The sequence below is a fragment of the Aphelocoma coerulescens genome, chromosome 4, assembly GCF_041296385.1.
Source record: "Aphelocoma coerulescens isolate FSJ_1873_10779 chromosome 4, UR_Acoe_1.0, whole genome shotgun sequence".
Lineage (NCBI taxonomy): Eukaryota > Metazoa > Chordata > Aves > Passeriformes > Corvidae > Aphelocoma > Aphelocoma coerulescens.
Window position 1 is genome coordinate 79,320,198 of NC_091017.1, and position 23,353 is coordinate 79,343,550.

The 23,353-nt window shown below is 46.7% G+C and overlaps 1 protein-coding gene across 1 annotated transcript in view; it reads left to right on the forward strand.

Moving 5' to 3' along the window:
- Positions 1 to 23,353, forward strand: part of LOC138109217 (GDNF family receptor alpha-4-like) — a 64,367-nt gene that overhangs the window by 29,080 nt on the left and 11,934 nt on the right. Inside the window, 1 exon segment of the mRNA XM_069012296.1 lies at positions 20,618 to 20,896. Within this exon segment, the coding sequence (XP_068868397.1) occupies positions 20,618 to 20,896 (279 nt within the window).

Sequence of the window (23,353 nt, forward strand, 5' to 3'; positions counted from 1 at the left end):
AAGGCAAGGGATGGGACACACACATCCATCGCACAATTTTCTGCTGCTGAGCATGGATTGGAGGGCTTTTCTCTGCTGTCAGAGTAGCCAAAGTCCTGCAGTGCTCAGCAGGAGTTTGGTCATGACGCTCAATTTGGTACAGTCCTGTAAGTGGCAAACGAAAACCAAGCATTTGGATTTTCATTTTCTTCACTTCTGATTTTCACTACAAAGAGAACATCACTGATTATTAGGGAGAATTTCTTCACAGAAGGGGTGATCAGGCCTTGGAAGGAGGTGCCCAGGGAGGTGTGGAGTCTCCCTCCCAGGAGGTGTCCAGGGAACACTGGGAACGTGGCACTCAGTGCTCTGGGCTGGTTGACAAGGTGAGGATCAGTCACAGGATGGACTCGATGCCCTTGGAGGTCTTTTCCAATTCCGTGATTCTGTGATTCAGAGCAGAGACTCTGCAACAACCTTGCTGACCGCTGGCAGGGCCAGGGCCTCCCCAGTACACGTTTGTGTGTCCAGAAGAGGAAGCAGAGCTAACCAGTCACACCAGCTCATGAAACTCGCCTTCAGTCTCACACTTTTATACACAACTGACTTCACTGCAGAACTGACACCATCAAAAATAAGATCAAAGCCTGTTCCTTGTGCACTAGAGGCATCTGTGATGTCAGCAAACACCCAGAGTCACCAAACTGAGCTCTGTGGAATTTCTGTGGTTTGAAAGTGGTGTAACTGTGATTAAAACCTTGTCCTTACATTAATTCATATTTCACAGGCCTTTTCTTGGATGTTTCACATTGTGAGTCTGCTGGGGAAATTCCAGCTGCACATTCTAGGTTCATGATCTCTGATTTTGTTATCTATTCATTCTCTTGTCCCCGTGGCTACTCAATCAAAGAGGAGAAGCACTGTGGCTGTCCTCCAGGCTGGTGTAAATCAGCGTAACATCAGTACAGTCTGAGTCAGCCGTGTCTTCACTCAGCTGTGCCAGCTTTAATTTCATGAAATTGGGGGTTTCTCCGTAGAGAATGGCATTGCAATGAGCTGGGAATATGCAGCACAAGTGTAGTATAGAATTCCCAGCTCACAAAAGCAGACTAGAGAGGGACTGCCTGGAGGGGGTGGATGGGCAGGGATGGTGCTGGTCCATGATTTAGAGCCAATGGACAGTGAAGTTTGTGACCAGCATCACTAGCAAGGGAACTGTGTGGTTCCATACCTGGCCCTCAAACATCAGCCCAGACTTGCAGCAGACGTAGGAGGCTCGAGGATGCTTTGCTGAACTCAGGGGGCCTTCTCAGGTCAGAGTTCAACGCACCTCAGTTGTGTTTCCATGAAATCTGTCTCTGAAAATGTCCCATGAGAGCTCAAAGAAAACTGGAATTGGGTGCAGCACAAAATGAGCACTTCAGAGGGGATGTGGCCAGCAGTGGTACAGAGGCACCTTGAAGGAGAGTGGATTCAGCTCCAGAAAATGAAGGCTGAAATGATGAAAACCCCTCAAGGACTTAGGAACTACTTCCTTGTTGGATCACACGCTTCTGAATTGGCTTCGTCCTCAGCATGGGAGGCTCTCTGTGCCCCGGTGAGCACTGAGTGCCATCAGCGGTGCTGCGCTTTGGGATCTGTTCCCAGGCACAGTCAGGCCATGAACAAATGCCCTTGGCCAGCTAAGCCAGCCACGCACAGACACAGCTGTTCTGTGCCTGGTCCCAGCTCCGGAGTGCTCCAGGTTCACTCCAAAACCACCAGAAATAAACACCTGTGGCTGTCACCTACTTGGCAGAACACCCAGGGTCTCGAAACTCTGTGTGCCAGCATCTCCAAACTCACCTCCCAGCTGGAGGCATGAAATGGTTGAGGAACTTCCAATCCCATTGCTAGAAGCTAGGCCAGGAGCCCTCACCTGAGGTGCATCCCAGCAGGCATACACCCCAAAAAAGGCTGTGTGTCCTCCCTTGAGAACGTGGGGCTCACTGCTGATCCCATGTGTGCTCTTCAGCTGTAGAGGATTCAGGAAGGGAGGAGGTTCCGCAAGGATGGATGAGATGCCTGTGCCGCAGTTTGAAAACTTGAGAAGTGTTTAGTGTTTATTTTGTGTTTATTTTGGAGATCCTGAGGACAGTGGGAGGTCAGCACAGGTACGTTACACCCACCAGTATCTTGTGAGGGAGGATGGTCTGATATTATCAGAGAAGGTTAAGGTAAAAAATCCAAGCAGGTAAAAGACAGGCGGTGACAGATCCAAGGCTGTCTGCGCAATGTAATTTCTTTCCCCCGGTGCGTTTCCATTCTGATATGGTCTTTAACTGCATGATTGAAAATATTGATACTCATCTTGGACAAGATAAAAATCTGTAGTGTGGAGGTATTGAGTAACTGAAGACACAAATCCTCATCTTTGGTAGACAAGCAAGGCAGATGCTGTGAGCATTTTCTTTAGCTGAATGCAGGCTCCAGGTTTCCAGTATGGGAGGCAAAACACAATCCCTCATGACAGGATGGTGATATTTCAGCAGAGAGAGGAGTTAGGGTCCATGGCAGACAGGCAGTGCTGATGATTTGCTGAGAAGATGTTGTGTGTGTGTGCAGTACTCAAACCCTTCGCGGGCACAGAACTGGCGCAAACCAGCAGAGCTGAGGTGGATGCCAAAAAAATTGGGGATGGGCACCCTCCCCATGCCTGGGAGGGCAGATTTTGAGTCACTGGATCAGTGGATTAAAGGACTACAGAAGTCATTTATAATTCTGACAAGACCTCCCAGGGAGAAAAATTCTAAGGAGTGAAGTTGTTGCAGAAGGAAGATGAGTGGTGCAGTGATTCTGTTACCAAAGTGTTTCCAAGAATTTAATACTCCCAGGAAAGCAGCAACAAGAGGTGGGGGAAGAATTTGGGCCAGTTACAACCAGAGGAGCCAAAGAAAGCACGTTTTGGCAAGAAGGGTGATTAACCATTGGAACAAACTTCCTGGGATGATAACAGATTTCTTTCTCTCTTGAGGTTTTCTTATCAATGAGAGCTCTTCTCTGGAAAACAGACTTGAGCCAAGGACAAATTACTGGGGCCATTATCACTGTAAGTGGAAGCAATCCTTTGGCCTGTGTGAGGGAGGAGGTCAGCTCTGCCTGCTGGGTCTGAACTCGTGAATCATCCAGTGCTTTTGTTGTCTGAAGGGCCCTGCCCGGCTCCCACCCGCAGCACTGGGGTTTAATCAGCCGCGTGCTGAGCTCAGCAGAACCGCGGTGCAGCACAGCCCGCTGCAGTGCGGGTCCTGACAGGGGGGCAGGCGAGGGCTCCAGACCTTTACCCTCTTCCACTCAGGGGTGGTTTTGCTCCAAATGACTTTACACTGACCCACTTCTAGACCGTCAGCTCTGTTCTAGACACATTAGCTCTGTTCTGATCAGTGACCACATCCAGCCTCTGTTCATCCTTCATTCCTACAATCCCAATGTCCACCCTAATTTGTAGCCTCTCCTTGACCTCGTTTTCTCCATAACACCTGCTAGTAATTCAACACAAGACCATGCAAGCAAGGGAGCTTGCATTCACACCCCCATGTGAAAAGGGCCCATGTGCTGCATGTCCAGCACTGTCCTCCTCTGGGACCATACCGGCTCTTCATGGGTGGGTCTGGCCCAGAGACAGATTCATTCTCGTTCCCTCCTGGCTGTCATCTCTTCCTCGTGGTTTCTGACTTTTGAAATGGGTGTAGCAATCTTTGGTGCCCAGGGACAGCACCCAGGGAAGGGCTGGAGCTGTGTCAGGATCTCAGGGAAAGGTTCTTCCCCTAGAGGGTGCTGGCACTGCCCAGGCTCCCCAGGGAATGGGCACGGCCCCGAGGCTGCCAGAGCTCCAGGAGCGTTTGGACAGCGCTGCCAGGGATGCCCAGGGTGGGGCTGTTGCGGGGTCTGTGCAGGGCCAGGGTTGGATCCATGATCCTTGTGGGTCCCATTCAAATCAGGGTATTCTATGTGAATATTCTGTGACCTTCTTTTCACCACAACACTGAGTCGCTATCTCATTTGGTGATTCCCAACCTGCACAGAATCACAGAATCACAGGATATTCTGCGTTAAAAGGGACATTCCAACCCTCTCCTGCATCAGAACCTTTCTGCTGTTGAGCAGAAAGGCCAATATTGAGGGTGCCGTGGGGAAATGCTGTAGCAGCTTAATTTTTCCTTGGGCACTGGGATCCTCAAGTTCATCCACGCCTGAAAAAATGCTTTGGAGATGGAAAGCAGCCACTGCAGCCCTTTGCCTTATTGCTATCCCTGCACTCAGCCAGGAGCGCTGGCCCCAGACTGCAGTAGCTCTGCAAACAGAGCTGTGGCTCTCTAAGGTGAAAGGCAGCACAGGAACTGGACTTGACTGGTAATGTTGTCCCTGCCAGGCCCCAAACAACTCTGAATTACTTTTCATCATGAGGTGGAAGAAGGGGGTCCTCATGGTCAGTTGCTGGCACAGTTTTGTGTTTTCTTCAGCAGAGCAGCACAAGGCTGAGAGCAACTCCATGTGCCACATGGGGGAAGAAAGGTTATTGAAATAACGAACACCATTCAAGGAGAGCTGTGATTAGCTGGATTTTACAGACAGTTAGGACAAAAGCTGAACTTAATTACTTCTGGCTTTTTCAGCTGCCTCTGGTCTATTCAAACTTCATGACACTTAAAATTAGATTGAACACTGAACTTCTCTAAATTGGGAAACTGAAGTCAACAGAGAATAGGGAAGAGAGACCAACAACACTTTTACCTACATTGATTAGATGATAAAAAATGTGATTTTCCTTTAAGGGTTCTGTTGATTTAAGTGTCTGAAATTCACTGATGTGCAATAGAGTTTTTAATAGTACACATGTTCCTGGTAAATCTTCATAATCAATTTCCTTTATGCCCTTCTCTTGCATTTTCCATCATAATCATCTTTCCCCAGCTCTCCACAGCAAGTAATTCTGAATTTCAGGCTTGTTTGCAACCTGCTGACCTTCCCCCGCCCCCAGTATGAAACCTATGAATAATCATTGAAAGCGTGTCATAAATAATTGCGTGTGAACTGCAGCCAGTAATTAAATATTAGGATTCTGCTCCCATTGCTGGGTGAACTCTTGTTTTACAAGGGTAAAAGAAGCCTTCAAGCAAGTTACTAGACCTTTGTATGGCTCAAGTTGTCTTGGATTACAAGATCATTTCTTACAGCAAAATTCATGTTTGGTTATTTAAGCTGAGACTGAAAACAGATTTCCATGACAGAAATAGTGAGGGCATGAGGAGAGAGTTCAGCACAAAGGTTCAAACCTTGCTTAATAATTTATTATTATTTAATTTCCTTCCATCCCCTGGGATCTCTAGGATGGAAGGAACATGTAATTGCTGTAACTCCAGGTCTAGTTCAGGTGAAGACACCGTGGCTCAAGGATGCTGCTCCTTCCCGGTGTTTGGGAAGTGCTGCTTTTGGGGCTGCCATGCTTATGGCAGGAGGCACTGCTGGCTCTGCTGCTGTGGTGAGCGGAGAAAGCCTGTTCCACCCTCAGCAAACTCTCAACCTAACTGGCTCCAGGTGCTTTTTTTAATCCCTGACACAGGTCAGGGCTCTCCTCTGAACAATGGAGTTCATGGTGTCTGCTGTGGCCACATTCGACACCTGGGACTTGCATTTTCACAATCAGCTCTCTGTTTCACTGCACCTTCAGCACTTGTTCCTATGGGATCAGGACTGGGCTCCAAGAGCTGTGTCCCTCCAATTTCATATGTCAAGCTAGAGCTGAGTTGTTGCCCTGCCTAAAGCTCTGCTCAGTTGCTGCTCCCAGAAACGTGCAGGATTCCCATGGGACTGTGTCACATCTGTAGCCCTCAGATACCTTGGAGTATCCCAAGTCGTACTAAACACCCGTAGGTGGGCAACTGGCTGCTCTAGTGATACAGAAACAAAGATATCCATCTCAGGGGAGATAAACTGAATGATTGCCAAGACAATTATCAGAGAATCATGGAATGCCTGGGGTTGGAAGGGACCTTCAAGCTCATCTTGTTCCACTCCCTGACATGGGCAGGGACACCTTCCTCTAGACCAGGTTGCTCCAAGCTGGCTGTGACTTCTTCTTTTCCTCAGTACAGCCCTTATATGACAAGTAATTAAATATTTGCTTTATACTGTATACTTTATATTTTATTTTTTAGCACACTGCCTTTGTTGTTCATTATCTGCCCATTTCTGCCCAGTGCCTCAACTGAGCAGCTCTGGGGGAAACGAATTTATCATCTTGGTTTTGGAACCACCCCAAGACTTGACCCATTTGTCTTCTCTCTTTCTCATCATGTTTCCACTGTTCTTCCTTATTCTGTGGCTTCCACATTGGTTTTATGCTTTTTATGACTCACAGTTACCCAGCTGAAATATCTCTTTGGCTCTCTCTTTTATGAGATGTGTTGGAAAAGACTCACCAAGGCTGTGTAGATCTCACAGTGGAGCCTCTCACATCTCGGCACAGCTCTCTAAATATTACACGAGGTACACAGGCACTGCTTCCAAAGGTACAATTCTCACCCAAGCTTGATGATTAAAATAGTATCTCTGGGTCTGACTGTCAGCTGATGTTCTGGGCAAGGTAGATATGTGTAGTGAGGATCACTCCTGTGTGTCAAGTGGTATTAATGCATAGGCTGGAGTTGTTATGGGACTGTGCTGATACAGGCTGTGCCCTCGTGCTGCTGTGGGATGGGAGGATGGACTTCAGCTCCTTCTGGATTACTCGTGGCATGTCTTGAATTCTTGCATTTACAACCTCAGTGTCTCTTCAATGTGGAGTCTTGTTTATCCCAATGTAAGTTCTCATGGTTTTGTGTTTTTGCTGTTCCAATACATCCTGCCTTTTCCTTCCACGCCCTCCCACCCTCTGTTTGTAGCCTGTCTCCCCCATAAGCCCCACAGGCTATGGCAGTGATCCCAGCTAAGGGAGGCTCCCTGGGCTCTCCTCCAGTCACCGAGGGCACAGAAGTGATTCCAGAGAGTAACTGCAAGTACTTAATTTAGGTTCCTCTTTGTATTTCCTAACTCCTAATCAGCTCTGTGTTGGTTATCTCTCCGCAGTGATGCTATAATAAGTATTATCTACCTACACACAGTTACATTTGCATACATATATATGTGTAAATACATATGTATGGCTATGTGCCCAAATTCCAGTTGTCTTGTGTCACCAGTCACTTCTCAGTGCCTTTTCCCTTCCTCAGCTGAAATCTGTTCTGGTTTTTCCAACTTGGCTTTCTCCTCTAATTTCAGTGTATGCCTTATTTGTCCTCACTTGTGATTTGGGCTTTCAAACGCCAGCCTTCATGTCTAATATTTAGTGTCAGAAGCAAAAAAAGGTCAGTGAGAGATGAAGGGATGATGGATAGATGCAATGACCTGTGCTGGTACCGACATGTACACAATTTTGTCTTTGAACCCAGGGTTGCCTGGAAAAGTGTCACTGGAGGACATGCATTGTAGCCCTGTGGCTTCGTAACATCAGGAGAAGAATCTCAGTTCTTTGATTTCAATCATCATTAATCTTCATAAATCTTCAGGAGGGTTTAGCTTTTGTTTGAATGAATTTTGCAACTTCCAGAGAAAACAGAGGTGGGGGAGTATAATTGAGTGCTTGTTTAGTGCCAAATCCATCTTAAAGCAGGGAATGCAAATCGCATAGCAAGTGTTGAATTATATATGATTAAAACTGCTTCAGCCCCTGCAAAGAAAAATAAAAAATAGCCTTTTTATTCACCAGTTAATCATATACAAAAAAAAGTGGATGGAACAAAAATGAACTTAATCACAGAAAAAGGGGTCACAGTTCCTGTTTGACATATGGCTGGGATCCCCATCATAACCATGCAGTGCAGAGCATTTAAGTGCTTCAAAGAGGTACATTAAGAAGAGAGTTCATTGATAAACGACCCTTTAAAAATGGGTGAGATTCTGTCCTTAGCAACGAATACTCAAGTTCTGCACAGTTGTCTTGGCCCAACTTGGCTGCTTTTGTGTTTTGCAGGCAGAGCTGGAAGGTTTTCCAGTGTTTTGCTATATGTAATGATGTGCAGGACAGATAAGACTGTTGAAACCGCTGAAGGCAGGATCCAAATACTGTCCATTTTTGCTAACAATTGTTAGTCTGGCAGCAGTTCAAACTCAACACCCGTGGACTTTTCCGATCCAGCAAGTGGCAGAGATCAAACAAGGAAAATGTAATTTTCTCCTCGCTTCTCTACAGCAAGAACAGGGACCTGAAAATGACTCCTGGACCCTGCTGAACCAACAGCATCACACGATTTTAGGGCTGTTTGATGCAGTGGGCATCACAACTCCCCCGGAGCCTGATGAACTCTGTGTTCCGAGAACTCCGTCTTTGAAGGCATTGCCCTTATTTTGTTACTGGCAGAGTGGACAAGGGGATGCTGCGTGCTCTGCCTTCCAAGCTGCTCTGGACACAAAGGAGGGTGCAGAGTGAGCAAATGGGCTCAGCTTGCCCTGGAACAGCAGTTCCCTCAGATCTCTGGCAAGGATGGCAGAGGAGGACACAGACCTCCAGCAGGTGTTGTATGTGCTTTAAAAATCCAGCCACCTTTCTGCAGTTTGGTGGAAGTATCAGCATTTGGTGGGAGCCAGTGGATAAAAACAGTGTTAGAGCCTGGTGAGGCGGGGAAGAGCTACCCGGGGGGTGCTGGTCAGGGACACCTTCCACTATCCCGGTCCAGCCTGGCCCTGAGCAGGTAGATGCCTTGTTCTGGGAGAGCCACACTTCACATGGACTTTATTCCCCTTCTGTTGGTGCCTGTCTCCAGTGTGGTTTGTTTGATTTGGAGGTGCCTGTCCTCATTTCACAAGTCCACAGCAGCCACAAGGTCTCCCATGGATGGTGCCACGGGGACAGGGAATGGGAAGGGACCACGTGCATGACACCTGCTGCTCCAGCAGAGAAGGGGAGATGCAGGAGTTGTTCCTGACAGGTGCTTTTGTAAATAATTCCACTGCTGGGGATTAAACAGACCCTCCGTAATCTGTTCCACTTTTTAACTTCCCATATAACTTTTTTCTGAATGTCAAACTACATCTCCTTGCTGCACATTTACTCAGAATTGTTTCTCATCTTATGTCCCACGACAGGGAGGGATATATATTACTGTCCACATCTAAAATGTCTTGTTTATGTATTTGAGTGTTACGATCTTGTTTCTTCACAGCCTTCATCCTAAACTACACAAATCCTGTTCTTCCATCCTCACCTCAGCCTGCAAACCATTTATAATTTTAATAAAATTCCTCTGGGATCTTGTTGTCTTCCTTAATATGTGTTGTCCCATCAAAGGATGACTGAAACTCCAGCTAAAGCCTTAGTGGAGCTGAGAAGTGCAGAATAATTGCTTCCTGTGATAAACACGTACCACTTATGTCCCACACCACATGGTTTCTGTTTTTCATCCTGTTTCTTTTCCCTGTTCAGCCTGTGACCCTCTCTCACCCCATGGTTATATTTCCCTTGCTTCTATTTCCTAGGTTTGCTTTTCCGTCCTGTCTTTTCACACTCATATCTCCCACTGCCACTTTTGCTTCTGGTCAGTGTCATCCTCCTGATTTCATACACTGCCTTAAACAGACCAAGATAATTTTGAATTCCAGTCTTGTCTTGCCCATTGCTTGTGACCCCCTCCTCGTCTTCTGTCGGCCACAAATTACAGAAATCTATTCTTTATTCCATCACTGGAGTCATTATGGGAATATTGAACAGTACCAGACTCAGGACAGACTCTCAAGCACCTTCTTAGTCTGAAAATGTGCCCTTTCTGGTTTTGGAGCTCTGTATTCATGAGCACCCACTTGGCTGTGACTGCTCAGAGGCCACTCACTCTGATGGCACCTCATATGGACCTGTGCCAAATAGCTTGGAGAGGTCAAATCACACATCAGGCCCCACTTTCCTGGACAGTCTTTTCCATGAGGTTGATCTATGAGTCCTGGTACCTTTGCCTGGTTCTTTAAAGAGGGCATTTCTTTGTCCACTCCTTTGGGATCTCATTCTTCATAAGAGTTGGAAGATAAAGATGTTAATTTTCTACCATTCCTTGTAGCTCTGTCAGACGCTCTGACAAGTTTCCAGCAACCCCTGGGAGAATGTATTTCTGTATAAGCAGTTCTGTGGCATGAGGGGAAATGGATTTTAAGGCAGAATTTGGAGGGGAAAATCTCTTATTCTGTGCAGAGTTTGGTGGGATATGACAGAAGCAGCCTGGATGTCATTCTGAAGGTCTTGCCCAAAAGGGTCCACGTCCTCAAATTACTTTATCTCCTGCCCATCTCATCACCCGCCACGTGTTCTGACCTGCGCCACTGCAGAAGGTCAAGGTCTTGCTCTTGGTTATGTTAGAGAGGGAGAAACCCATGCCATGAGTGCCAGATCCATTCCTGCTCCCAGTTTACGAGTCAGCACCTGTCCATCAATGGATCACCAGCACAACTGTCCCTCTCCTCACCCTCAGCCTTGCTCCATCACCTCTTTCAGTTAACAGCTCCTCCACAGGAACTCCTGCAGCCAGAGGCTACGACAGATGGAAAGATCTTTGTGAATGTGAAAAAGAATGTGAATCACTGGATGGTACCTGGAGCAGGAAAGTGACACACTGCCAGGAGGTGTAGACCAGGGACAAAGGAGTGCTGGGATCAAAGGGGGGTTACCTTAGGCTAAAACTTCAATAAACTGAAAATAAAATACCTCAGCAGTGGGGGTGGGTCACAGTTAAGTGATAGGTGAGGTTTGACTTACGAGTGGGGCCATTAAAAAGAGGAATCTGATTGAAAAGAAAAAAAAAAGAGAAAGCAGTGTTGAGATGTTTTTAATGGCGCTGGTGAGCAAGGCATAGGAATCTGTGCTGTCAGATCCTAAACCCTCAGTGCTTCAGCCTTCAGAAATGCTCCTCTGTTCATGAAGCAGAAGTCTGGGCTATCTGCAAGCACTGAAAATAATTTTTTAAAACAGAAGTCACTGCAATATGCCTGCCCCTGGGAGCAGCAGGAAAGAAGAACAAGTCCCTCAGGCTGAGATTAGATCCCAAACACTCAATAGGAATATTCAGAGAAAATATTTTCCCTTGTGTACCAAGGGAGACATTTTGAAGACAATGGCTGGAGATGTGGGTTTTTTCATGCTGTGATCTGCCCCTTGTGGGTCTTTGCAAATTGCCCTGACCAAGAAGACTTCACAAGTCTGCATTTCCAATGCCCCTGATGGGACATGTTCCTTATAAGTATTTCCCTCTGGTTTTTAACTTGCTCCTAAGGTTTTTGACAGGAAAATGCAAGAATTATTTGAAAGAAATAAGGACATTGCAATCCACATAGACTGGAGGGTGGGGGAGAGGGCAGCAAAAGGGTCAAAAAATGGGGCATAGCAAGAGAAATTGAATTTAAAATCAGAAATGTGGGATATTTGGGAGAAAGTGTAAGTGAATTGATGAGCCTGATACATAGACTGGCCAAAGCCATGTGATTACAGAAATGCTGCTTTGACAGCTAAGAAAGATGTGCAGGGTTTGGCTCCCAGAATGAAATGAGATGACTGTTCTTTCTGGGATGTTATGCTGGAGGATTCCAAGTGAAACAGGAGCGCCAGCGTCGTCAGGGAGTTTTGCCAGCCAAAGAGAGGAAAGCAAGCACCTGAGTTTGGGCAAGCTGTGGCAGACAGAGAATAGTCTGGGTTTTGAAGAGGCCTTTAAAGGTCATCTGTGCAACTCCCTGCAATGAGCAGGGACATCTTCCACTAGATCCCACTGCTCAGAGCCCCATCCAACCTGATCTTGAATATTTCACCCAAAGATCAACCACCTGGCCAGTAAATGCCTCTGTGAATGGCTCAGGACAGTGTGACAGAACTCCTGTGCACTTTGGTGGAATTGTTTGAGTGTTCTCAAACACTCTGCAAAAAGCAGCTTCATGTATAGAGGGATGCCTTTGCTGCAGGAGATGTTAAGGAAAAATATTCAGGTAGGGCAAATGGATCTCAACAAAAAAATTGACCCCAGTTTCACTGTTCCTATAGAAATGGCTCATTCACCTGTGAGAAGACAGGAGGGTGTTCAGCTTTAATTTTCCAGCTGCATCCATGGAGTTTGAGTAGTGTAAACCAGGAAAACAAGAGCTGAGAGCAGGCACTGTCCTGGGAGTGTTTGAGGCTTGAATGCTGTGTGGAGAGCAGCACAGGCCACGCAAATCTGGTGGAGGAGATTCCTCTGATCTTGAACATTGTCGGGAATAAACCTCTGGAAGCTGCGGCAAAAGAGAAGACACTGCAGAAAGCCATTAACAGTGTCACTGGAAGGAGGTTTGGGAGCTGCATATCAATCCAGATCAGAGCTTTCTGTAATTGACAGCACAGTGTACAGATGCAAGAATTAGCAGTGTCAGTGCAACAGCCCTGAGGGATTCTGTGGAATCTGTGAGATCATGAAAAATCTATTGCAGTGGCCACAAGTGGACACAGGGATGGAGGAAATGGATATGTGGAAATGTGTCAAGAGTTTCTGCCTTGGAGACAAAAACCAATGGTGTTGGGTCAGATGTGGTAGACCTGTGAATGGTCCATGGTATTCTGAGACTGCATTATTAGAGACTTGTACATTAGGTTACCCTGTAGGAAACAATAAACCTTTATGTGGTACATATGGGCTTCCAGAAGTGGTCATTTTTTACATCAGTGCACAGTTAATTAATAGGACTTTGCAAGATTTTGAAGAGTTGGTGAGAGCCAGAACTCTTCTGTCAAATGGTTTGAAGCAAACTGGAGCTAAGGGAGTTTAAAAAATCTCAGGTATTTAATTTTATATGTGTATAAAACCATTACAGGCACTGAGAAAGATCTGAATCTCACTCTGCTGGACTTAAGCAGACTGCCTTTCAGGCATTGGGTGTTGTTAGTTGAAATTGTGCTCAGAAAGATGAGAATTAGACTGCCTTGCTTATCCAAATCTGGGCTGGGAAGCTGAGCTTGTCTTGATGCACAGATAGAGAAATAAAAGTACATGTACAAAATCAAATGATATTTGAGAAGCTCAGTTACTTCAGACTCTGTGGCTGATGACCCCTGAATGCTGCTTTAGTGGCCGATGAGCATAAACTGCAACATGAGAAGAATTTTTGCTTGTAAAAGGAGAAGATGCAAAGGGTTTAATGATGAGGTTGGTCTAGGAAAGAGACCAAGAGAACGTGTCGGCAGCATGTGTTCCAGTATCCATCACAATATGGGCCAGTGGAACTTTTAAAGATAAATCTTGCTCCAGGTGTGGACTGTTGAGGAACCCCAGACAGCACTGAGCTCTTCGGGGATCTCAGTGACTGCAGTTAAAGAATATTCGATTATCGCTGCTCTGCCTTGAGCAAGGCAGCCCTTTGGAGCACCAGGGACACGCTGTACCAGGAGCTGCAGCACACAGCTCTTTCTTTCCTTTAAAGGCTGGAAAATCAGCCCCATGGCAATTACTGGTCAGGAACTTGAACATACAACCTCAGTGGGGGAGACTATTGTGAGTGTCCAGCATGTTGCTGATAGCACAAATACGGCTTTGCTTAAATTACTCCTTGGTTATCCCAATTTCCCCATGTAGAGACCTCCATTTGTCTTTGCATGCCTCTGCACATGACCAAGCCCCCTTTTCCCGTGCTTCTGACATCTGCAGAGTGCTCCTTACCTTAGACTTACATCCTTCTGCGTGTTCCTTACCTTAGACTTATATCTAGGACTTGGAATTTTGATTTCCCTTGTGTGTGACAAATCCAGCTGATGTGGCACTACACAACAGGGGTCGGTGGTGGCGTTGGCAGTGCAGGGGGAGTGGTTGAACTTGGTGATCTTAAAGGGCTTCTCCAACCTAAATGATTCTATGATTCTATATGCAGGTGAAATATTAGACTTGAAGCCACAGAAAGACAAGGGAACAAACCTCTTGCTCACCATCATCTTTCAGGTGAATAGGGACTGCCCAGCACATGGGGACATCTCTGAATGAGGAACATGACAGGTCAGAGATGGGAAAGAAGTGTGGGGAACAAGGTGATGTGAGGAACAAGAAGTGATGGGAACAAGGTGATGTGATTGAGCAGACCCAGGCAGAGTTAGACCAAAAAAAGGAGCTGTCCTGGTTCTGAGTTTGTTTTGCTCAGCCTCAGCAGAGAATCTTTATGTCTTTACCGTTGGCCAGGACATTTTAAAGTCAAATTTAGGTGGAACTTACAGTCTTATATATCTTAGATAAGTACTTAAAGATCACCTCTGGCCCTTGAGACCTCAGTTGTCCTTGCTGCTCTCTGCTAGATGTGGTCTCATCTTGACATACGAGGAGCTGATATCCAGAGACCACCACTTACCCCACAGGATGGGATGCTTAATTTTTAGGCACCAATGTCAAGATCCTGGTGATCACAAACCCCATTCACCCTGTGTGGTATAACTGCTCAGCTTTGAGAATGGGAGAAGAACCTCTGTTCCAGCAGAAATCAGGGACTGAAGCTTCCCAATACACCAATATCATGGTGTCCCCAAATTTCAGCAAGGAACGAACATGACATGGATCATTTTCTCTGCCAAAACTTGCAGCTAGTTGTGTGATCTGTGTTTCAGATACCTAGTATTTTAGAATAACTTGTATCCACTTTGGGACTTCATGGATCCTCAAAAGTTCTAAGCCTTCTTCCTGGTCTGATGGATTAGACTTATTTAGAATAGATACACAGCTATTTGCAACCAGGCCATGCACTGAGCGTGATGGTCTGATCTTCATCCCCTTTTCATAAGAATACTGTTTATAGCTGATTTGGTGATTAGTCTGGCTGAGTCAGTCCAGCAGGATGGGGCATTCCAGAGGCATCTTTAGAAAACAAAGGCTGAAGCCTTGTCAAAAAGGATGTGTTAGTGTAGGAGAGTAATGATATCTAGGGAGACTTCACCCCAAGTCATCATGAGGGTTTTCATGATCAATTCTGTTCTCCTTAAGGGTAATGGAGACATGATACAACTTGTCATGGTATCTGGGTGTCATGTATAAATCTGTGATAAACAGCAAGATAGATCAGAGGAATGTTTTCTTCTGGGTTTGAGTCCATACAGCAAGTTGGTTATCTTTTACATGGATCAGCGATTAGAGGAGAAGGAGATACTCAGTGAGTGTTACTGTGTTTATTTGTATCTCCTCAGTACCTGTAAGGTCCCGTGTGGAGGCACCAATCAAATACAGACAAAAAATTGCTCACAACATGGAAGCAAGGGAAGACAGGTCAGAACTGGAGAACTACAAAGAGTCAGGCAGCACATTTTTAATGCCTGCTCGAGACACGCAGCACGTCATAGGCCTGAACTTTCCAGTATTGCTTTAACACCCTCAGACTTTACATTCCTGAGATGCTCTCAGCAAATTCTGCCACCCCAGTGCTGGCTGGGAAGGATCGCTAGGAAAAGATCAGTTTGCAGTGTGGGATCTCATTATGTGTGTGTTGTGTTTGTAAAACCATGGAAGTCCACAGAGGACTGTCAGCCATGAGTGGTGGTGTCCTCTTCAGGTGAGCTGCTCTGAGTTAACACTGGGGCAGCCCTCAGAGTGGTCATGGTGTTGGAGCATGGAACATGCACTAAGATCGGGGCAAGACAGGTAGAAGGGAAGGAAACTTTCCCTTGCATGGAGAATGGCATCCCTAAGGAGGTTTCTGGGCACTACAAAATCCAGGTGACAGCTCTAAGTTCTGGACAAGGCATGTGGGATCTCGTGGGAGGGCTGTTCTCAAGCAGATTGGGGGAAGGAACGTAGGTATGGCAGAGGTGTCCGCTGGGGCTGCTCTGCATGTGTTTCAGCAGCAAATGGGACATGACATTTGAGCTGTACGAGAGTTTGTTCCTTGTGTGATCCTGAGCATTTGGCCATAAAATCATTACATGAAAACACAGTTTAAACAAGGTTTTGCAGGGGCCACCTGCATTAACCTCCTGGGCCCATTCACACGTAACTATTGGTTTATGGATATTTGAGAAATACTGGGAATATTTCTTCATATTTCTTCTACTGGGAATATTTCCCATCAATTTTCACTCCAGGACAACTGTTTGTAATAGCTTGTTTCTGACAGCTCCGGGGAAGTTTAAATGTTCTGCATATCAGACAGTTGCCTATCAGACAGTTGCCTATCAGCAAGTACCAACATTTAGTTGGATTTAATTTTAAGTTTAGTGTTTGGTTTAATCTGACCCGGCTGTGAGGATTGTCCTGTGGTGGCCATTCCCACCAGCTGAGCACAGCAGGATGGTCTTGTGCCCATGTTTCTGCCGGTGTCTCACACCACCACAGAATGCAAGTAGTCCTTGCAGTGTCCTCTCCCAGCCATTTACATGGCCTGTGTACTGGCTGGGAAACCAGCTCTGGCACAAAGGCCAGGCTGGGCAGGGCTTGGAGCAGCCTGGTCTGGTGGAAGGAACTGGAGGGGCTTCCAGGTCCCTTTCAACCCAAATCTTCTGTGTTTCTGTAAAGACAACCATCCACCTTTGCAGGCAAAACAAGGCTAACCTAGAAGGGTAATAAACCATTCCTGTTGCTTTCTTTGAGGTTTTGGGTGGTTATTCTCCTATTAGCTGCAAATATTGTAAAAGCAAACACCAAATGCTTTGGAGTCAACAGCTTGTCATGGAAATAAAGCATTCTGCACTCCATAGAACTGTGTGTGAATCACAGAATCATGGAGTCATTGAGGTTGGAAAATACCTCCAAGACCATCGAGTCCATCCCGTGACTGCTCTCCACCTTGTCACCCAGACCAGAGCACTGAGTGCCACATCCAGGCAGTCCTTGGACACCTCCAGAGATGGGACACCTCCACTGCCTCCCTGGGCATCCCCTTCCAAGGCCTGACAACTCTTTCCAGAAAGAAATTCCTACTGGTGTCCACCCTGAGCCTCCCCTGGCCCAGCCTGAGGCTGTTCCCTCTCCTCCTGTCCCTGTTCCCTGCCAGCAGAGCCCGACCCCCCCGGCTGCCCCCTCCTGTCAGGGACTTGTGCAGAGCCACAAGGTCCCCCCTGAGCCTCCTTTGCTCCAGGCTCAGCCCCTTTCCCAGCTCCCTCAGCCACTCTTCATAGGACTTACTGTCTACACCCTTCCCCAGCTTCATTGCCCTTCTCTGGACATTCTCCAGCCCCTCAAATCAGGAGTGTAAAAAGATTCACACCCAATTCAAATATAAACTGCAGGGGAGGGGGATGTATCCCAGAGCCCTAGGTGGAACTGGTGTGGTTCCTCCTAAACACCAAGTATTGGTTGAGTAAGAAAGGGAGAGAGGACTCCACGTTGGTGCTCTCCAGGCATTTTATTCACTGTTTCCAGCCCCCATGGAATCACGTTCACACTGCTGTACCCCAGGCACAGCTGCACTTCCTTGAGAAAGGAAATTATCTCCTTGGAGGAGAGTCAGCCCTGCTTGGTCAGCAAAATGCACTTTGAGACACCTGTATGAGAAGAACTGAGGGTCTGTTAAAATGGGAAGAGACAGGTTTTTCTCTTACTCCCACACCTTAGGAGCAACTCTGGGTAAATGGCACTGAGATAAGAGTGAGCAGAAACAGATGTGGAGCACAGCTACAAACAGGATGTGAAAATAAACTCATTACTCCATCTGCCCACCGTAAACAGCGTGAAATTAGCAGCGAGTGAGGAATAAAACTCCAGACAAATGGCCTTTTAAAGGGAGCAGAGGGAGCTGGAGGGGCTGCTGTCAGAAAAGCAGAGGCACAGAAAGCCCAAGCCACACACGGTGCGTATCCCAACTCCCTGGTCAGTCAAGGAGGAGGAAAATCCTGTGGCACAAAGCCTCCAAGGAGCTATTTTTGAAGGGAAAACCAGAAAGGCCACTCCATCTTTGGGAAAGAAGTCCTAATATTGCTCTTGTCCCTGCCTGTTAGGAAGCACCATCAATTTTATAAGTCATGGAGATTTTTTTCCCTAAGAGGTGCTGTCTTAATGTTGCATAAAATTACTCTCTCAGGGGCAGTGTGAGGAGAAAAACGTGGTGTTATGTTGTCTCAGTTGCAAAGACATCACTAACAATAAAAGCCCCTGAATGATTTGGTTTTTAAGTGACACAATTACAAAACGGGTCATTCGTGACACTCCAAGTGGCTTCAAGCACCTCTGTCATAAAGTCTGAATAGGGGTGTTTTATGGTGTGGGCTTGGGCTGTAAATATTCACCCCTGGCCTTTGTTCTATGAAGCACGACTCCGTTTGAGGATATATTTACTTAAAATTTTGCAGGAAAATCTCTCAAATGGTCAATCTGTTTGATTTATTTAAAGTGAGGTCCCAAAGTGTTTTACAGCTTTTACACGCTGGTTGTGTTTATAACCATCCTGGGGGAATATCTTCTGCAATTCATGTATCAGAGAAAGGGAAGGAAGGTCATAATTTCTATTTTAACCTACTTTTCTAGCAGCTGACAGGACACTGACAAAGTCATCTCTTCTAGAATACAACCTGCTGGGCTTTATCCTCATTCAGAGGAGATCCTTTGGAGAAAGCCAGAGTAAAATAAGCCAAGTACTTTTTTCTTTATTCCTATGGATTCTGCTCAGATATGTTCTCTAGCTCATTTTATGGATCTCAGTGAAATTGCAAATTGCCCAAATGATATTTCAAGGAAACTGGTTCCCTGTGTTCGAAGTTCTTCAGTATATGACAGCCCAAGGCAGAGTTTCCTACATGTTGGAAATAATTTCTCTCTCCACGTCTGGCAGATCCAAACAAGCCTTGAGTGCTAAATAAACCAGGTCTATGAATAAATCAGGGCAGGAGAACTCAAATTTGAGATGATGTGAGATTTGAAATACCTGAAAACTTGACGTTGGCCATGAGGCACTTTGAAATAGTCTGCAGTTAGATGAAAGGTTTTTCATTTGAGATTCCATTGGGATATTTCAGGAGGAAACCTCCTGGTGGGTTCACCCAAAGTTTGTAATAAACAAAATTGAAGTATCTGAACTCCAGCTGCTACTTTCTACTCTAATCAAGAGCAACGGAGGCAGATTCTTCTTAGCAAACACACTGTGGCTGCTGAGGGAACAGAAATGGATATACTGCGCTCGAGTGCTGAACTGAGACGTGCAGAAATTAAGGAGAGGTAGCAGTTGGAAGGCAGAAAAGGGGACTTTATGAAGAGATCAGTAGAGTCTTGGAGAAAGGAGAGATGTCATGAAGCCCTCAGGGATGGAGATCAGGGACTCATATTTTTCTCAGGAAGCAGGATTTTCTAATATTGTCCAAGGCAGGTCTCACCAGAAGCAGACACTGGAGGGAGTCAAAAACAGATGTTCTTTTCTATCCTTAGCCTTCTGGTTCCTGTCCAAAGGGAAGACAAGTTATGTTAGAGACATAGAGTTCCTTTGGGAAGTATTTGAGAAGTTGTTCTTCAAGGTCATGACAGCAGTTTCTGTTTTTATAGTACAGCAGTATCCAAAATTACTGTACGGGCACTGGAACTGATTCTCCCCTTCCATAAACCAGGTTTGCCTCTTCCTCACTCTCCCAAGCCATGGTGCAGTCATGCCTGACCTATGTCAAACTCTCCAGAGCATCACACCAGCTGGAAGCGATGAGATTCGCCTTGTCCTGACCCTGTCACCTCTCTGCCACCTGGATGTCACACAACCATGTCCTGCTGAGCACGGCTGAGCCGCTGGCTCTGCCCTTTGCCAGGAGCAGCGATGCAGCCATGAGCCTTGGGGTGAGCACACCCCAGGAGTCAGTCTGGATGTGTCCAGGCTGCTTTAGCGAGGAAGAGCAATAAATAACACAGGATTGATCTCCTCCAGGCCCTGGGGCTCAGCACCACCGAGTCCTGATGAACTAATTTATTGGTGTACATGTAGCAGTAACATCCTCCTCCCATGCTTTGGGCTCTCCTCTCCAAATGGGGAACAGAGAATTTTGTGTTGGTAAAGGAACTCTGAAGAAAGTTTACAAAAGCTTGGAAAAAGCCAAGACAGAAGCAGTGGGAGTCCTGGGGAGGTGGTGGCAGTGAACAAGGGCCAACTCCTGGGACACATGTGGGCTGACTACATGTCAAAACACCCACACAGAGCCATTTATAGCTCCAGGAAGGTGTAGGCAATGTTAAATCATGTTCAAGGAGCAGAGGCCAGGGCTCCTGTTAACAGTAGCATTGGGCTACTGTTAAATTTGGAAGGCAGAAATGAGGTAGAGAGCTGGGGAAGAAAGGCTTTGAAAATATTTTTGTGCTTCAAGAAGGAAAAATCAATCACCAGGAACTGATCAAGTTTCTGTCACTTATAATCCTGCTACCAGGCTGGTCCTGTCATAGAACCACAGAATGGCTTTGGGTTGGAAGGGACCTCAGAGGTTCTGGTTCCACCCCTCTGCCATGGGCAGGGACACCTTCCACTGTGCCAGCTTGCTCAGAGCTCCATCCAACCTGGCCCTGAACACTTCTAGGAATGGGGCATCCACAACGTCTCTGGGCAGCCTAGAAGAAGGGGATTGTGGGAGACACAGTCCATTTCCCACCTGGGCTTGCTCCATGACTCTGACAGCTCCTCTCTGGTTTCCTTGCAGAAGGCATGGCGGAAGCTGTCGGCTCGAGCAGGGACTGCCTGCAAGCAGGCGAGTCCTGCACCAACGACCCCGTGTGCAGCGCCAAGTTCCGGACGCTCCGGCAGTGCATCGCGGGCAATGGCGCCAACAAGCTGGGCCCCGACGCCAAGAGCCAGTGCCGGAGCACCGTGACGGCCCTGCTCTCCAGCCAGCTCTACGGCTGCAAGTGCAAGCGGGGCATGAAAAAGGAGAAGCACTGCTTGAGTGTCTACTGGAGCATCCACCACACACTGATGGAAGGTCAGTAGAATGGATCAGAAAAATTTCTGATGATTGTCCTAAAAGGGAATTGCTCACGGGCCTTTCTACAGAGCTCCTCAGCTCTGAAGTTGCTTCAAAATACTGCTGTATTATCCTGTTCTGTCTCAAGACATACTGATAGGACCCAAGGGAACAGCATGAAGCTGTGTTGGAGGAGGTTAACTTGGGTATCAAGGAAAGGTTCTTCCCCCAGAAGGTGCTGGGCACTGCCCAGGCTCCCCAGGGAATGGGCATGGCCCCGAGGCTGCCAGAGCTCCAGGAGCATTTGGATAATACTGTCAGGCACAGAGTGGGATTGTTGGGGTGCCCTGTGTAGGGCCAGGAGTTGGACTTGAGGGTCCCTGTGGGCCCCTTCCAAGTCAGGAGATTCGATGATGCTGTTGATCCCCATGGTATTGACATTTTGGGGAAAGCAGTCCTGAAAACCTGAGATGACTCCTTCCTTTTCTTTTTAACCCAACCTCTCTTTTAGGACATATCCAATATACATTGAGATCTTTTGCTGGAGAAATGCACAGCATATTTTTCATCTATGTATGTTAACCCAAGACCATGATCACGATAGATTTTATAGAAACACGACATAAAGCACAGGCATTGAGGAAAAACAGCATGAACGTCAAAAAAATCACTCTCTTCGAATGTCTCAAATGCACCAGTGTCTTTGGGTTAGTGAAATTTGGGGCTGGTGACATCGAGTTGGAACTTGAAGTGTTCCCAGAGCCAGTATTCAGTAAGTTTGGATTTTGACGTTTTTTAAGAGTCACCATAAAATTGCACCTCAGTGGCCATAACTCTTCCTTGTCAGGCTGGTGAGTATTTTATGCACCATGAAAATTAAAATGTGGAATAAAACAGACCCTTCCAGCCATGGGCTGCGAAATAGATTAATAAAACACTGCTGGCTGAAACCTGAAAGGAAAAGTGCAGGGGTGAGACCACAGGCCAAAAGGCCAAGCAAAACAAAGAGGATGGAGACTACAGTGCACAGGCTTGCCAGAATGGAAGCTGATTGATCAAGTTCCTGGGAAGCTTTCAGGTGCCACAGCTTGCAGGGTGCAGAGCATGGTGCTGTGAACAGACTGGGGAGATACAAGAGCTCAGCACTCTCCAGTATCTGGTCTTTCCCATAATTATGTGCCAGATTTGTTTCCATTGAAGTGAAGCCTGGGGAAGAGGTGGCAATCCAGCTTCTCCATTCAGCTCAATGGGCGGCATCACAACTCCTTCCCAGCTGACCTTCAAGCTCAGACTTTGGAAACAGGTCATCTGTGACATGGCTGTGTAGGACACTGCTGTCATGAGGATGTCCAGCTCTGGGACACAGAGGGTGGGTTTATGTTGGAAGGGATGTGAAAGACCATGCAGTTCCAAGCCCCTGCCATGGGCAGGGACACCTTCTACTAGAAGGAAGAGGAGACACAGGCTGGCAAGGAGTGCTGAGAGCAGATGGGGCCAGCTGTAGCTCTCCAGATGCAGAATAGGAGTTTGGTGCTGGATGGACTCCCTGCCCAGTGGCTTGGGACTTCCACCTTGGGAATGACTGGGAGAGGGCTGTTCTTGGAGGCTGCCAACAACTCTACTCCACTTCTCCACTCTCATGCCCTGAGTCCCACACTTTTGCAAACAACTGACTTCATTTGCAATGCAGATTCGCACACCAAACTTTTGATTTCCTTGCCTTAATTTCCCCAGGGGGATATATTTCATAGCAGTCACATGTTTCAGAGTCCTTAGACATGTTTAATTGACCGAGAAGGGAAGCCAATCCACACGGTCTGTGTAGAGCTTTGTTTCTCAATCAGACATACCCAGGAGGCTGCAAAAAGCTTCCTAGAAGCCCTCTTGCAAAAGCAATTGTGGAAGTGCGTGCTCAGGGAATTTACAAAGCACACTATTTACTCAGCTTCTCTTGAGCACACCCGAGTTTAGCCACCTTCCCATTTAGAGACACAATAACATGATGACAACCGGGTAACAATTCTCTGATAAGGTGCTTTATCATCAGGGCATAAAACTGCTATGCTGGAAAATACAAATGGGCCCCTCTCCAGTCAGTCACGATGCAAGAGATTTCAATGAAGGTGTAAAGCTGCCCTGTAATGCACCTGTGGTAATTGCACAGGGCTGTGGACACTGGGAGCCATTTCTTCCTGCCCACAGCTGGAGGCCAGCATATGCCCGGAGCGTGAGGGGGGATAGTCCTTTTATCCCAGCCAGTACATCTGCTGCTGCTGTCCACATCCATCTAAATGTCTAATAAAAAAACCAACAGATACTGAGCTGTTTGCTCCCATAATATTCCATGGTATCCATCAAGATGATGGGGCATTACAGACCATTGCACAGATGAAAGGGAAGCACCAGCTGAATAAAATCAGCTTCCCAGAGACTTAAAAACTAAGAAAAGAAGTTTCTGCAGGAGCTGTGGGTCAT